Source organism: Synchiropus splendidus, chromosome 13 (genome assembly GCF_027744825.2).
Source record: "Synchiropus splendidus isolate RoL2022-P1 chromosome 13, RoL_Sspl_1.0, whole genome shotgun sequence".
Lineage (NCBI taxonomy): Eukaryota > Metazoa > Chordata > Actinopteri > Syngnathiformes > Callionymidae > Synchiropus > Synchiropus splendidus.
The window spans coordinates 15,491,325-15,508,387 of NC_071346.1; the positions used below are offsets into that span (position 1 = coordinate 15,491,325).

Here is a 17,063-nt window from a genome sequence, read left to right on the forward strand (position 1 = left end):
GAAAGACTTCATCCTCAAAGTGAGGCTTAACCTTGTAGGGTTTGGCGAAAGAGCTCCAAGTAGGGATAAGGGCCCCACAAACAGGTGTTTTCCCCAAAACTTATCACACTTGAACACGCGCGTATTTGTTCCGCTATTTTTGTGAGGACCTCCCAGGAACATAACCATGCAAAACTCAACCAAAACAATTATAATAGACTATTTTTAATGAGGTTTTTATGCTCTAAACCTTATCAGACCTTTGTACTCACAAGTATGGCAAAACATGCCCACACACACACACACATGCACGCACACAGTCTATGTTCTCATGTTTAGTGGGGACATTTCTGAGACAATACTTTCCCCAGCCTCTCACACAAACCTAACCATCCAAAACAAATGGCAATTTTGAAGTTATAATCATCATACTGAGGCTGAAACTCCTGGGGATCAGCAAGCTGTTGCCACAAATCCAGATCAAAAAATTTCCAAAAATTGGTCGCCACAAGTAAAGCTACACAAGGACCACACACACACCATTTCTTAAAGTACATTGTACCAAAATAAACTAATTACAATGTCCCACTGGATTTAATACCATTGTAAAAATTGATGGAATTATACATTTTATGGAAAAAATGAAGAAGGTATATTATTAAATCTGGACTTTATCAAAGCACTGATGAGGTAGACCATCATTGCTTATTGAAAGTCTCAGAAAGACACCTAAGGATTAATATAGGGAATTATAATATGATATTTTAAGATCAGGATATATCATTCTGATGTACGATCGGTATTGTTATTTCACATTCTAATCCTAACCTGGTTTTGTTTTTGCTTACGCGTCAACATGCAACACTGTGGGCCGATGTCTGCGCTCACATTGGACGCTTAAGTCCAGTTGATGTGGGTAATATGTGGACACTGTGCGCCCCTTAGGATACTGTGCTGTCTTTGAAGAATGAACTCAGTTAGAAATAATCTGCAAGATGCCATTATGTTCCACACTCTCACCATATTCTACAACTACTTTGCCTCGAGAATAACGTGACAGTTCGCCTCAGCCATTATTCCACTTTCTTTTGTTCTCTTAATTATTCTTCTTTCTGATCAACAACAGTCTCAGGAGATGAATTAAACCTAAACGCTAGTCCAGTTAATTGAAGCTGACTAAGTGGTAATCACAGCGTTATTACCCGTCAGCCACGTAAATGGGATCCATAATTGACCTGGAAAAGATTATTTATAGGAGCAGTTATGAACAGTCTTTAGCCATCTCATTAAAATGATCACTGCGTTCTTGTGTATTAGATGCGTTTGTTTGGAAAAAGAGGTTAACCTTTTCACCTGCTTCCATTTGTCAAAAAGTTTTGGAGCGATTGGCCAAAAAAGAAAGATATACTTCCTCTCTCTCCCTTGCTCTCTTTGTTATTTTAATATTCCAAAAGGCGCTTGGAGATGCCAGCAGAACCTGCTTGTTTTGGCCATTCACACTCCTTTCTCTGTTCTCACCCTCAATTATTGATAAAAGGGTTAGCTTAGGTGTTGTTTTCCTCATCTTGCACTCACCAACATGGTGCTCAATAGAGAAAAAAATGCTCACAGAAGTCAATTCTTCTCGCAGAAAGAGTCCAGAATTTTATACCATGAATACATCTGAAGGATAAGAGCAACATACACACAATAACTCACGCTTCCAAGAGATGAGACAAGGTGTCCGACTAAACATTGTAATCCATTTTGTGCACTCTGACGCATCTGCTAGCAAGCACTCAAAAATATTTGAGGAAAAATAATGTAGTTGTATTTTCCAGTGCCATCAGTTATGTGTATCTCTAGATATTCTATGTTTCTCTGCTTATAATAGTTATGGCAAACTACCTTCAACTTGAACCCACAATCTAGATAATAAGCAGATGTTTCAGTGTTTCTTGCCAGTTGAACCTCCATCCCTGCAGCCTCCTCATAGATCCCTGGGCTTGACTGGACACCATTTACTCACATATTTCAAATGATCAAAAATGCTTGCTTTCAAATAGTTGAGCGACAATTAAGAGAAAAAAAGAATCCACCTCAAACCTTTGACTACTTTTACCAAGTTTTTGTAAGTTTTTAAACTAGCCATTTTGCCATTCATTCCATACCAAAAGCATAGGTGGGGATGAATTTCCCAAATTGACATTATAAAAACGTCACCTTCATCTTTTTCGTGTTTTACTTTATTTATTACTACAATGCTGATAATGACAGTCACTTCCACACCACTCTCCTTTTTCATTGCCTGCAGGACTCTGTTACGCTTTTAGCTAGGAGGGCGTCTGGGCGCCTGCAAAACATGAAAAAAATGGACACCTGATTCTCGACCGTAGCTAGGCTGCCAGATAATGCTGGTATATGGCGGCATCTTGCGGCCAAGCAGTCGGCGTCCATTTTTTCCATCTTTTGCAGACGCCCAGACGCCCTCCTAGCTAATAGCCTCCTGCAAGTATTTTGCCAGCGCGTTTTCACTTGCGACAGATCAAGGTGCAGGTGAGTGTGAGAACAACATGCGATGAAGATGGTGGATATAAATTAAATATGCAGTTCATTTTGTGCGACACAAAGAAAAATGTTTCAGTGGAGCTTTGTCAGTAATTAGACAAACAACATCCACCTGTGCAACTTCACTTTGTGTAATTGCGCAGAGAACATATCCCACACTGTTATTAATTGCTACAATTTGGATGCGTTTCAAATGTTGCCTTGTCACTCATGATGAGAACCGTGTCAGTGACTCCATGATTTCCTCTCTGCAGCAAAGACCTCAGATAACAGACACATGAAGCTGAGTATTGATCCGTTTGCTGCAGTGAGACGTTTGTTTTCTGTTTTGAAGAGAATATAATATTCAATTTGACTGTGCGAGAAAAAAGATGCAGCTCAAAAATGTCTATCCGTGGAGCCTCTTCACCATTTGAAATTTTGCTGAAGCAAATGGAAAGGTAAATAACCAACAAGGATACAGTTATCAAACCCTAAACCAGTGTTGACACAACTCATTTACAATAATAACTTACTTTCGTTACTTGTCATTCATTAGAGATTCGCATGTGATTAAAAACTTTGACAGCCAAAGACGAAAGCAGAACAACTCGCATTTATTGCCTCTGTGATCCATTTTGGAAAGGGATATTTTTTTATACTGTATGTCGTGAAATGGAGATGGCAAGGTAAAATAATGTTTTTTTTGGTTGTTTGTTTGGAGTTTTCTTTAGAATGTGCAGTCATATTGAGAAATCAGGTGTCTTCAAGTCCGTCCCTTAGGAGTCAGTCTGGTGCTGCTTGTTTCCGCAGTTTGAAACCCTGCACCACCCTGGCCCTTTGAGGATCCACTCAAAGACCACCGATATAACTGGATGCAATATTTTTGTGTAAGACTAAAACCTTAACTACACTAGTTCCTGGCTCACTGTTAGTCGTCTCATCTCAGTGAAATGAATCTTGGACGACAAAACAGCTTGTTCCCAGGATTCAAGACCAATTCCTCCTCACCAACATTTAGATACAGTACGTCTGGTTGCCAATACATCTTTGTGTCACACATTTGTTGCATTGTTTTTTTCTGTTTGTTTTTTGTTGTTGTTTCCTCCACACTGTTGTAATTTAGGCTGATCTAAATTTCTACATAGAAAACTATTTAGCACTGTACCTGGGGTCAACATATTAGAACATCCAGGGGGTCAGTATAGACATCTATCTAGATCTATCTAATCTAGATGCTGCCCATTGTGTTGTGATATTACAGGTCAAAGTTGATATATCCAAATGAATTTTGCATGATCTTCAATTCAATCTTCTTCATATTCAATCATCACAAACCAAAGATTTAAAGCGAATTGACTTCCAAAGTGCATGACTGAGGCCGGACAAAAAAAGTAATTATTGCATTTGTCCGACTAAGATCCGACTTGCATATAAATAAATGCAATATAAACAGCGTAGTCTGACTATAGGAGAGAAATTTGAATTTCTCTTAAGCCCTGTTGGCACATAGTGGGCTATTTTTAGAAACAAGCAAATATGCTTTTGTTTGCACCCTTCGTTCATTCGCAAATGGAGAATCCGCCTCTGGAAACTATGTTTTTCACAAACTCCGGCCTAAGTGTGGATCTTTAAAAGCACCAGATTCACCTTTGCATCTAAACGGAGCAAAGTCAGGCAGTAGACATGACAGTATGCGTCAGGACTTGCACTTGCGTCAAAAATGCAACCGCAATGAATTCCTTCAGAGTTACAGCAGAATTGTTGTTGGTGCGAACTCTCTATCCATGTTCCAAATACAAATGCTCTTTTGGAGTTTATGTAGGGGCAGAGAAAAGAAAGTGAAAGGGATGCATCACTGTTGTTGTTGTTGTATTCTGATTGGCTAGCGTTGGTTTCAGCTTCCTGTTCCACTGCCATCTACAGTTTTTGAATGTCCTGGCAGCAGACATAAATGGGTCAGTGTGAACGCAATGTTTTCTGTAAACTGATACGTGTGCACAGTCAGTTTCTTGGACTAAGCCTGCATGCTGAAGTCTGGCTGTGATTGGACTGAGTGATACGTGGCTACGTAGCATCAGCTACGTCAGTGTACGTCAACCTTTTTTAAAGCCACGGCACACTTCATTTATTGAAGAAAATCCAGAGGCACACCACCAAAGGAACCTCTGCTACAGCACAATTGTGGTCAGTTAAAAGTACTGTACTGTTTCTGCATCATATTGGCAGAAACGAATTGCAGAACATGTATGAAATGTTTACAAATGGGTGGACAATAGGGTATAGTATATCACATTTATTTTAAAATAGCCGGTTCGATTTTATCCCAACCTCTTTTACATTATTTTATTCTAGTTTGGGAATTACCAATCTTTAACATTCTTTCCCTGAGCTTCTTAACAGTGTTTTTGTTTAATTATTTTTTAAAAATCACTTCACATTTTTTTGAAGTGAGATGCCGTTAGCTCTATAAGCTTTGTCGCATTTGTGGCATCGCAGGTCTGACAAGGAACATTCACATCATTTTGGCGTGAAGCTGTGTCGTCAAGTTAGAGGCACGTCGGGTTTGAAAACAACTTAAAGTTGTGGATTCCACCGGCTTCTTCACTGCGAGTATGTGGAAGTGATGGACCAACGGAGCAACACAACAGCAAAGACCTATTGAGTATGGAAAGAATGTGACTGAATCCAAGTAATCTTCTCATACTGCTAAAACATCAACACCTTCTAATAGTTCTCGATTGTCATCATATCGCCCACCTCTGTCTGACAGATTAGGAGAAATTGGACCACTTCCCAGTCACTCTCTGATGGCACACTAGTGTGTTGCGGCACCCCGGTTGAAAAACACTGAGCTACGCAACAGAAGTAAACAAACATCTCCTTAGAAGTGAAGACAGTCAGACAACATTATATACAATAGAGAAGTCACAGTGGTTGGCTCTCGTAAGGAGAACCGAAGGCTTGGTTTGTTAGTTTAAGCGAAGGAGATGACGTTACCATCACAAAACAGTCATCATGGTGCTTCGTTGGAGATCATGCCGGTGTGCTTTAGATGCTCATCTAACATTCTTGCAATAAAAACAAAACAGTCTCCGGAATTTTATTCAGAAACGTCAGAGTTTAATTCAGAAACCTGCCTGACAGCTCCACTGACCACTGCATGGATACCGTGAGAACATGACCCAGACTCAGCAACTTAATCGAGCTGTTGCTTTCGTGAAATTCTTTCAAATCCATTATGATTCCGATATTTTTACTTTGTGCTTCAACATAATTAAGCACAGCATATCAGGAAGTGCTGTGTGCAGGTTCATTTTAAATTATTTTCACCACAAATTGCCCTTCTTGCATGTTTTGTGGAAAACAATCAAGCCACAAGCCCTCGACATCACTGTGGAGAAAAACAGCTTTTGCAGCAGGGAAATACGGAGTACTGAGAGCTTTTTTTCTTTTTCTTTTGTCTGTTAAAGGCTGAAATCAACAGGGGAAAGTGACTCACCGCGGGTGTTGCTGGAGAGACGCTTGCGTTGGCTAGTGGAGGTGTTGTGTGGGAGAAGCGTGTTCTGCTGGTGGTTGCTGTCGATTGGACTTGTGGCGATGATGTTGTCCTTGTATTTGTTCATTAGAGCCAGCTTGGTGTTGTCACTCACTGCAAACCAGTGGGAAATTATTAGCAGCTAGGACACAAAAAAGTGGCAGGAAAAGCAAGAGGTAGCAACTATTTGAGAGTTGGAAATTGATGCTTGTTTAATGCTTGTGGTGATGGGTTTAAAAGCGAGTGCGCACATAATAACCAGATAATAACCAGAGAAATCACTCTGGCATTCACCTGAGGAGAACTCCAGCAAAATGTCGGCATAAAATAAAAATGGTCACAAGAAGAGAGTTGACCATTTCATTCTTTTCTTTTTTTTCTCTAGCAGCTATTTATTTATTTTTGCTTCACGTGGAATGACCATAATATTTGCAGCATGACAAATAAAGGACATCTAATGTAATCTAATCTAACTAAGTAAATCACACACTGAGCCCAACAATTTGACTATCCTGTTGGGATGCTCTGATCGATTGGTCACCGATCTATTTTGCCACCTTGAAGAGGTATATAATACAAGTGACGAAAGTTCATTTTTTCACACCAGGGGGCTTTGGAGGAGAGACAAACACATCACAAAGCAAAAGGAGCCCTCAGGGTTCCCAAAAAAACTAAGTCATAGCTGACCTTTGACGGACAAAATGATCGTACAAATACTCCCCATGGAAAAACTGAGCTGAGGAATGTCTATATTCGCGAGTGCCCCGTACCATGTGGCAGGAGAACTGCATGGCTTACTCACTAGCCATTTCTTGAATACACGGCAGATTAAACAGTTGATCAAAGAACAGTATCAAATTATGAAAATGTATTGATTCAATGACAATGAACACAAGGTCATTTGAAATTGTTCAAGTAAAGTGAAAAACAGCATTATAGTACAAATCACAGCAATATTACTTTTTCAACTTTTCTACTACCTGTCCTGTCAGCACATCAACCAGATGTTTTTTTTTGTTTGTTTGTTTGTTTGTTTTAGCGGGTATGTTTAAGAAAGAAAAAGGATTCGGCTGAAGCATTTAAAAATAATGTCGTGTATACATACATGACAACACTTCTTCCTCCAATTATTAGCAACGCACTATGAACTTTAAGCCTTTATTTTGCAGAAGGCATTGCATTAATTCCTATTTATAAAATAAAATATTGAGGTTTTATATTAAGAGGTGACAAAGATTGACTGTAGCGCCAACCACGGTGTAACATTTAGTATTACAGTACATTTAAGATGAACATAAGATGGTAATTATCTGACAATAGCCACAAGTATGACCTTTACCTCACCAAGAGGAAAGGTATTTATTGGTCATTAGAGCCAAGCGAGGGTTTGATATTTGGCTTGTTAAGAGGTACTAACTCAGAAGCCAATTCTATCCATCAAGAAGAATCCGTTGCCTAGTAACAAAAAGGGCCTAATGATGGGAGATTTCACACTGTTGCTGACTTAAATACATGCACACTAACTACTGACGTGAATATGCAGGGCAAAACATTAATGTTCAGTATTCATACCTAATGAGTTGGGCATTCCAAAGCAGCTTGTTATTGTGCTCTCACACGTCAGTGTAAACTTTTTTACGGCCCTTTCTAGATTAAATAAGAATACTTAGTGAAGGGACTTATTTGCGGATATCCTTTGTCAATAAGAGATGTCGCCTGTGTGCTACCAGAACGCAACACATTCTCACTGCCGAGGCATCAGTTAGCGACTATATTCAAATGGACTTTGGCCTCCAAGGGAGATGCAGGAGTCTGCATTACATCCATGCTTCGCCTTCTGCAGCACATCCTGACACTGTGGGCAAAGCGCCACGTACAAGAAGAACTACAGCAGGCAAGGCTAGTGTTGAACCTAAGGGTTGGTACCTCACATTATCATATGCTTTAGTCAGGGGGGATAAAGCTAGTCAAGTGCATGGCCACAGAAGGCACTGTACATGCCAAGAGAGATAAAAATCAAAGTAATGTTGAGAAGCTGTCCACTGTCAGGCGTGATCTGTGACAGATGAGCAGCAGCGATGGTGATAGGAAAGCACTATAGGACAGTAGTGAGACCTGACACAAGGGACAGTGACACCAGACAAGACGAGAGGCAAAGGCAGAAGTGGCAGAGCTGAAGATGCTCAGGTTTCATTGCTTTGGTGGTTACCATAGTTCTGATGGAAGACACAATGGATACTGTATAATCAATATATATTTCTCTGCATGTGTTTTTATGGGATTATTGACCAGCAACTTGCTCAGGATGTCTGTCTACAAAGGGTCGGCGACGGAGCTAAACGCTGACACGGCTGTTTACGCATCAGTCCACTCACCAGGTGTGAGGTCAATATTGTTTTTGTCATTACAGCCCTGGAGGGAGTCCAGCGTGCGACCCACTTGGCTGGCAAACTCCTCCCCTCCATTCATGCACTCCCGCTGCAGATGGTGACGAAGGTCTGCGATGTCATACTCGTACCTGAAGGCAAGGGGGAAGAGATTTAATCAGTCAGGCTTATCTAAATTAAATGAATAAATAAAAGCATTATACTATATGGTAATAAATAAACTTAAAAATATATTGATATATTTCACACATACATTGTTAACTTTTTCAAAATCTCTTTTTTTCTTTTGTAGTAAAATGTAATACTGCTGTGTGGCTACATCGACCACATCTGTTTTAATACTTGTACCCATCCAGAATCGGCGTCTCCCGAATGCTGAGGGTTCCACTTGAGTTGGGGCCTTGACCCCGGGAATTCCTCAGGCTCTCTCTGGCCTGTCCACCCATCAGCACAGACGGGATGTAGTGAATTTCATTGGCTGCCTCAGCGCTGGCGCTCTTCTGGGGCTGCGGCACACGGCGGCGTTTACACCAGCGTCTCCGAGTGTACAGGATGAGGACCAGGCACAGGATTGAAAGCAGAAGGGCAATCATGCCACCCTGGGGGGAGAAGACTTGAAGTCAGGGGACGTGAAACAGACAGACACGACATTGAACTCTTCTCCAACTGAGAACCATGACCTGGCAGGAGCTGTTCATCCCTGCAGAAACACATTTTGCAACAAACTATTGAGCATTACAGGTCTTCAGCTGACATCATGTGCAAATGGTGATGAGCACTTTGTTGTGCCACATCACACTTTTTGGCCATCTCCAAAAACAACCAACTCATGTATATAACGTGAATATCACAGTGTTTTATCACAGCAAAAGTTAAGAGGCAAATGGCATTGAAATTTAGTCTGGCTTGGGTCACATGGCTGCTTTTATTTAGCTCATCATCTCTCTGATTTCTTGAGGCATTTGGAATAAACAGGAACAGACAGACACAATGGTAAGAAGACTTGAAGTGGAAAGAAGTTTGGCAGATGAAGGGTGTTCGAGCTGCCCTAAGGACACGTCTCAAGATGGGGGACAGAAACATACAGACAGAAAACAGAGAGCTGGGGAAAGGATGGTGGTCGGGAAGTCAAAGGGAGAAGGTGAGAGCTGAATCGGGATGCGGATCAAAGTCAAGGCGAGTCAAAAGCTCACAGTGTGGCGTGTGCAAAGGGAGAACAGAAGTCCACATTTTCTCAGAGAAAGACAAGGTGGCAGGCAGCCAACTCCCTCCATCCAAATGGCAATTTTTCATATAAAATTTAAATGTAGTAAGACATGTGAGAGACCATGCAATCACGATCACTGCTGCATTTTAACAGATCACAAAGCAGTTTGAAATGTCATAATAACACAAAAATGTATTTGTCAGGAGACCAACAGAAGAACATATGAGCAGCTCATCCAAGAGATATGAAGTTAATAAAATATGAATCAAGAGACAAACAAAACTCAGTGAACTGAACTAGAATGCCCATAAAATAGTGCAAGCACAAGTCAGAACAAAATGGCATTACCTTAAAGCAGACCTGGGCAAAGTGCAGCCTGAGCCACATGCGGCTCTTTGTCTCATGAGGTCAGACTAAAACTATACAACTGATAAGTACTTTTGTCGTGTTTCTGTTTTTAGCCAGTACTTGTTCAACAGTAAATACAACACATTCATGACTAAATGTTTGTTTCTGTTTTTCGTTTGTCATTTTAGTATTTCCCCAAAAATTTGTTGAAATAAAATTCAAAATACATTTTGAAATAAACTCCCTTTTCATCTTCGATGTTTGGTTCATAGTTTTATGATGATTTATATTCAAATAACATGCATGTAAAATGATTATTAATAGGGTTCATGCCACATATATACTTCTTAATATCCTTGATTCCATTGAACTTTCTATGGTTCATTTCTTCATCGCCGCCTTTCTTTTGTCGTATTGGTCCCTCACAACAGTCACAGTTTATAACGGGGCCGTTTCAGAATTTCAACTGCCCACCTCTGCCTTAAAGCATTAAAAGTGTATAACTAAAGGAAGGAACATATTGAAGAAAAGGAAAACAAAGCAAAATGGAGCATGGATAAATAAATAAAAAATGCAGTCATTATGATGTTTCAGAGCAACTTAGCAGAAGGCTTACAAGTGTGAATTATTCAGAGGAAAACATCCATTAGAAAGTTTCAGAGAGACAAACTGATTAAGAAAAAAGGGAAAAAACAAATTTAATTAGAACTAGTGCACGTCTGTCAACGGAGAATGGATATGAAAAGGTATGCATGAGTTATGAAATGTGGATTTTAATTAGTCATTTGCATAATATCCTTTATGAAAGATTTAGTCTGAAAATGAGAGTTTCAGCTGCTCTTATTCATATAAAGCAAAATTGTATTTGAATTAGCTGCTTGTCAGAAGCCGACGTGATATAGTATGGAGACTTAGTTCATCTTTGTGACTCTGAAACACTTGGCTCTTTATTCACCACTTCACTATTTATTGTAAATAAATGAAAATAAATAAAATAAGAATGTCAGTTTCTGACCTCAAGCTGGAGCGAACGTCTGCAACAGGACAATAACTGAAAAACACAGCAGCAAGTCCACCTCTGAATGGCTGGGGAGAAATCAAATGAAGACTTTGGAGTGGCCTTGTTAAAGTCTTGACCTGAATCCTATTGAGAAGCAGTGGTGCGACCTTCAAGCGGTGGGTCATGCGTGAAACCCCGTCCAATGTGGCTGAATAACAACAGTTCTGCAAAACTCCCGCACAGCACAGTTAAAGTCTCAAGTTTCCGAAGTTAAAACCGACAGTTATTGCAGTTTCTTGCAGTCATCGCTCCTAAGGGTGGTCCCACCAGTTTTTAGGCTGGGGGGCAATCGTTTCTACCCACATGGCCATTGGTGTTCCCTTCAAACTAAAAAAGCTTTTAGAAATTTAAAGACTCCATTTTGCTTTTACTTTTCTAAAGGGATGGCAAATGTGTCGTCCACGATCGAGCCAATAAAAGCAAGCACCAAGCACACATCGGCGCATGCAACTTCTTTACACACCACAATACACCGACTAATGGACCAGAATGAGGTTCAAATGGCAGCTGCTCTCGTCTAGTGCTGTCGTATATGTCGAGGAAAAATGAGCAGTGGCATGGCCTTCCTCAAGCTTGACGGAGAAGGCATGGGATTAAAGTGCAGCTATCAATCTGTCACTTGCGAAGCATTAAGATGTAAAAAGACAGGCAGATTGCAATTGCCTGACTTTCATGAGATAACAAGAGGATATACAGTGAGGTGGAGTACTGTAATATTTGATGACTGCATCTGTCTAAAAGCACTCCTTCCACTCCCATCATTTTAGCTTGAGGGTTTTCTTTTTAATCACTAAAACTTACGAGTTGTCTGTAAAAGAGATAAGGAGTAAACTGCACTTTGGTTTTTACTTGGCCATAAGTTCATTCCGAAAAAAGCTAGTTGACATAAGAGCAACGGCAATTCTCTTCAACGTTATATCCTTCACCAGATTGCATGGAAAACATCTTGTTTAAGTGGCACACCAATGTAACCCCCAAAGCACGTCGCAAAGTGTCCTCCTAATGGAACATTTTCATGTCAGCAGTTTTGCCATGAAATTGGGATTGGAAATGAGAGAGGTCCAAATAGTGTGGGAGGCAAACCATATGCATTTTCTTCCTGTGATTTACAGACTTAAAGTGAAGAGCCACAACCGTATCAGCTTCATTTGAGGAGGTGAGGGACCAAGACTGGTGGACAGTAATTCACCCATCTACATGCAAAAAGTGACACAGCTATTGACCGGTCTGTCCCTGAAGTCTTATTGGGGTTAAATCCATGACGTGACCCCGTGACGTGCTGAAATTGATTTTACCCACATAATGTAAGTAATATACAGTTGAACAAGATGTTCTGGTAGCAGAGACAAAAGAGCTTTTCTGCAAAGGTTAGCATCAAACGCTTTCATTTTGGCAGATACCATTGAATATTTAAAGAAACATCTGAGCTAGACCACCATCAGGCTTCATTCAACACTTCATAGGTATAAACAAAACTGTTTTTTATTTAGTTTATTAGAAACAAATATGCTCAATATGAAAAGAGGCATTTATTGATTTGTCTAGTAGACCATTTTTTTTTTTTTTTAATTCTCCAGAGTGTTACACACAGCGACATGCTCTGGACTCTTCCAGGGCCCAGAAGAGGAAACTGCTTTACAAGTGGCCAGGGTCACATTGATTTAAGGTTTATACGATCAATGCTGTCAACAACGCATTCAGGAGGGTCCCCACATGAATCTCAATGTCCCTACAAGTGAGCCGTGTCACAATAACGATCCCCATGTAAGCCTGATGGACGGTGTGTACCCGCGGGCTGTGTGGGGTAAAAATATAGGAGATCACCAGCGGCGGTTGTGGAAAACATTTCTGTGCAGTAATTAAACACAAAGGGCAGAATATATATGGCCTGAGTTATTCATTCTTAGTCAAAACCATGACCAACACATTGCTTTCAATATCTGTTTCCAATGTCCGTTTTGTCTGGCAAACAGGTGCCCGACACTGACTCACTCCCTTCATGTGAGGAGAAATTCAATTATTTTGTCAAAATACACAAACAAAAGTGGCTAAGATAATAATTTGCCATTGACTGTATGCGAACATACTGTACTAATTTAAAAGAAAATACAAGTCACACCCGCAATAAAATCCAAGATCTTTGGTGGAGTCCAAACCAACGAGGCAATAAAAATTGAGTCTGCCAACAAAATGCTCTCCATGTAACACCTGTCACATTCTTTCTTTACTTATTTATATCTAAAATATCTTAGTTTAGTATTGAGGAAAATAAATAAAACTTAAGACATTTAAATTAAATTAGCTTGGCAAAATGTTTTTTGGGTTTTTTTTTTTGGCAGCAGTAAGTCCGGGCACGACAGCTCTGCTAAAACAGACAGGAAGCAGAGTTAGAAGAAACAGAGATGTAGACAGACAGGCTTTGACTCCAAAGAACAAGATTAGTATAGCTGGTAGAGCAGAGGGAAAGCTAACGTGTAGAAGTTTGGAGACAAAACAATGGAGGCCATGGCTTCGACACGGTGAATGGACAGTCAGGGAACAAGCTGGAAGAAGAAAGTTGGGGATGAATATGTAAAAGGAGAGGGGGACAACTAATGGCGTTCATGGCTCTGGTAAACATTGACATGGAGAGGATCGGTGTGACTAGGGAGGATGTGCAAGGTGAAGGACACTGGCTTGTTGTTTGCAACCCAAAATAATAAACTCATAAGAAATATGTCTGTTGGAGGTAGCACAAACACAGTATACTGTGACATCTCATGCAAGAACTTAAGGCTGAGCTAAATGTACTGCTTTCCGGAGCCTGAAGCAAAGACACATTGGGAAATTGAAAATTGAAAATATTGATTTATATTTCATTCAATTGTGAGTCGTTGCAAACAACAAGTCTAAAGAAGAGTAATTCTCAGGCTTTATTGAATAATTGGCCTGACGTAAATGAAATAGATGAGTCTCACAATAAATTCATGTGTAACCATTGTGCATTCTCGTTGAGAGTGTCTGAAAGCACCTGGTATTTGTACAGCCATACACACACAAGGTTAGTCATCTATTATGGATAGCCAGCCATGGCTAGAAGAGGACACACTGGTCACCTTGTGGGACATAAAAAATTCCTTTAGAAAACTGCGTGTGGACAGCTCAAAGTGAAGGACGACACACTCAACCCAATAAAGCACAGATATTTGGAATTAAATATGTTAGACATGTTTGTGAGATCATGAGAAGATGCATCAAATATGCCACGTACAAGGAATTGCATTCAGAAGTACCAAAAAAGACTCCAGTTTATGATGCAGCTTAATTTGAAATGGGTTACACTGTGGTGAGAGTCCATTAACGTAATTCCACTGTCAGATCGGCCCCAAGATAAAACTGGTTGAGGTTCAAGATTGTAAACTGCAGGACCCGCTGACTGTCCATTAGGCATAATAAGTCTTATGGTGGGCATGGTGGATAGCAACTGACAACTTCTGCCTCCTGGCCGTAGCAACTGAGCTGTGATATGCAGAACCTCGAGTGAAACAAGTCAATTTAAGGAGATGTAATGGAGGGATGGATATATATATATAAACAAACTTGTGAAATATGATATTCAAGCATCTAACATACGGCTTGCAATCCTGTTTCAAGAACAGTGTGAATCCACCTGGAGCTCAACAAGTAACACAAATTGTGGATTCATTGGTCAGGACCTCCAGCTAAGCACAAGACGCAGAGGGCCACAGGCAGCGCCACAGCAACACCACTCCCATCTGTTGTCACGGTCTGCTTTAAATATGGACACTAAGTCTTCTCTTACAGCAACTCAATGAAAGGTAGCTAAAACAGAACTCAGAGTGAGGATAAGACAAGACAAAAATTATGCTACTGTCGTAAACTGCATGCGACGTCACCGGGCAATTTATTCTCACATTAAAATGTAGACGGCGCTCAGGTCTGCACGACCAGGAGGAAAATGTGATGCTTGCTAATGTATGCAAAACACATATAGGATAGTCAAGGTCAGTTATTCGTCATTATTCCAAGGTTGTTGACATTCACCGGATGTCAATGACTCTTTTCAGTGTGAGTAGCTGCTGGCAAAAGGCCTTGCACGCTGACTAATCATTTGTGTATGCTGCTGTAATATGCTTTCAATGACTGAAAATACATATCATCCATCAAAGTGCGATTGTAACGTCTTTGGGCTGAATAAGGGCGCAGGGAATGGGTGTGTCATATCTACGATCTAATAAATATACATTTCCTCAGGCGAAGGGGAAGCCAAGGAATCTAAGGATTCATTTCCTTCTCAGCAGACGGAGACGATAAGGTTTGATACAGTGCAGGCATGCCGAAAACTACATTCAGCAGGCAAATTTGTTACTTTAAAAAAAAAGGTTTCTCTGCCTGTGCAATGTCACTGGCATTTTATTGGTAACAGCAGGTTCAAGGGAAACACCAAGATATTTTGAAACACTTGGTTTGGTGCTATATATATATATATATATATATATATATATAATGAGGCCATCGCAAACCGAGGTTTTATTAGATCGAGTTGTGAATGACACCCGCCCTCCTCCATTGGAGCCATGGGCGTGGAGTGTGTGGCTGGAAGTGGCCAGCTAGTGGGAAACCGAAATTAGAAGTATGGCTGAACAATATATCATCGTATCTACATCACAACATGAAAAATTGAAAACATTCACAACACTATCATCACAAAAACAACGGTATAAAATCTTCACCTGCTCATCCTGCAATGTAGAGGCGAGGCAGATGTGAACGCGACTGCTGCAGAGCATGAACATGATTGCAGATTCTGCACGTTCACCTGATTAAGTGGCCATAAAAAGTCGTCCTCCATAACACGAGATTTTTTTTTTCTTAAAAGGCATGCACACAAAGCAGTGCAAAGTTTTGTGCAGGTCGTGCCTTGCAAAAATGGCAGTGTGGCAAAGCAGCACAACAAACCAGTTCCATCATCTTAAACAATTACATCATCCATTTTCCGAAGTTTATTTAAAGAAACAGTGTCCATGCAGGAGAGGGGTTGTGGTCAAGTTAGAGGAATATCAACTTCATTCGAAGTTGCACTGTTGGCCGGATTGATTGCTCCAACTGTGACCGTTCCGTCACTGTGTTTGTCACTTCACTGAAGCTGATCAGCACTACTGCGCATGTGGGTCAAGGACTGAAAGGCAGACTCCACAGTTCAGAGAGAAAGACTAAACTTCAAGGTCAACGCTTTTGTTTGTTGACGTCATCACCACGTGTCAACTGACCTTAGTTGACCTACATGGCCTCGGCATTGAGATATCCGGCAAGCAAATATGAAATTTTGTCCATATTGCTCAGCTCTAATTGGAACCCATCCTCACTACCAAAGCGTTGAAGAGCAACTCTCTTCAAGAGACTTTTGCATTAAATCTAGACACCGTAGTCCGTCTTCCATGCTGCATGTTGACACATAAGTGTTTCAGTGGAGTTAAGCAGATGATCGCATCCCTATGACGCTGTGCAATGCGGAATAAGCTTCAACAAAAAGCAACGCAGAAAGGTGATTTTGGCGTCAACAAAGGGTGCAGGCAACTTTAAGATAGTCGCTATTGGGACACATTGTGAGTGACGATGTGCTGAAAATAGTGGTAAAGGATCACTTGTGGTCATGGATGGTAAAGAAAAACATGGAGACAAGGATTTGTGTGCAGCAGAGACTACACCCTGACACCTGAACATGTTTTCCCATCACATCAAAAGCATCCTTCAGGACGTCTGCAAAGGATTACCCTTTGTTAATTTGTGTAGTGAATAGCGTTTTTTTTTTTTATGCACTGACAGGCCAACCATTGGAGTGGAATTACAAACTCAGCCAGAGATCAAACGTTCACTTCAAAGAGGAAATAGAAGAAGAAAAACTCCATCTTCACATTGACAGACTGGAACCCCGATCCTAGCTTGCTCGAACACCATGCTAAACATTACCAATTCAGGTAAGGTGGCGGTTTTCTGAATGCTTTGAGAAAGCAATCA

The 17,063-nt window shown here is 40.6% G+C and overlaps 1 protein-coding gene across 7 annotated transcripts in view; it reads right to left on the reverse strand.

Annotated features, from left to right (window-relative positions):
* Nucleotides 1–17,063, reverse strand: part of astn1 (astrotactin 1) — a 294,106-nt gene that overhangs the window by 247,286 nt on the left and 29,757 nt on the right. For 4 of the 7 annotated variants that reach the window (XM_053882621.1, XM_053882619.1, XM_053882617.1 and 1 more), the window contains exons 3-5: nt 8,773–9,029; nt 8,419–8,561; nt 6,008–6,157 (exon numbers count right to left, since the gene is read on the reverse strand). In XM_053882621.1, the coding sequence (XP_053738596.1) occupies nt 6,008–6,157; nt 8,419–8,561; nt 8,773–9,029 (550 nt within the window). The remainder of the gene's footprint in view (nt 1–6,007; nt 6,158–8,418; nt 8,562–8,772; nt 9,030–17,063) is intronic. The other 3 variants (XM_053882623.1, XM_053882620.1, XM_053882618.1) reach the window with 1 other exon arrangement.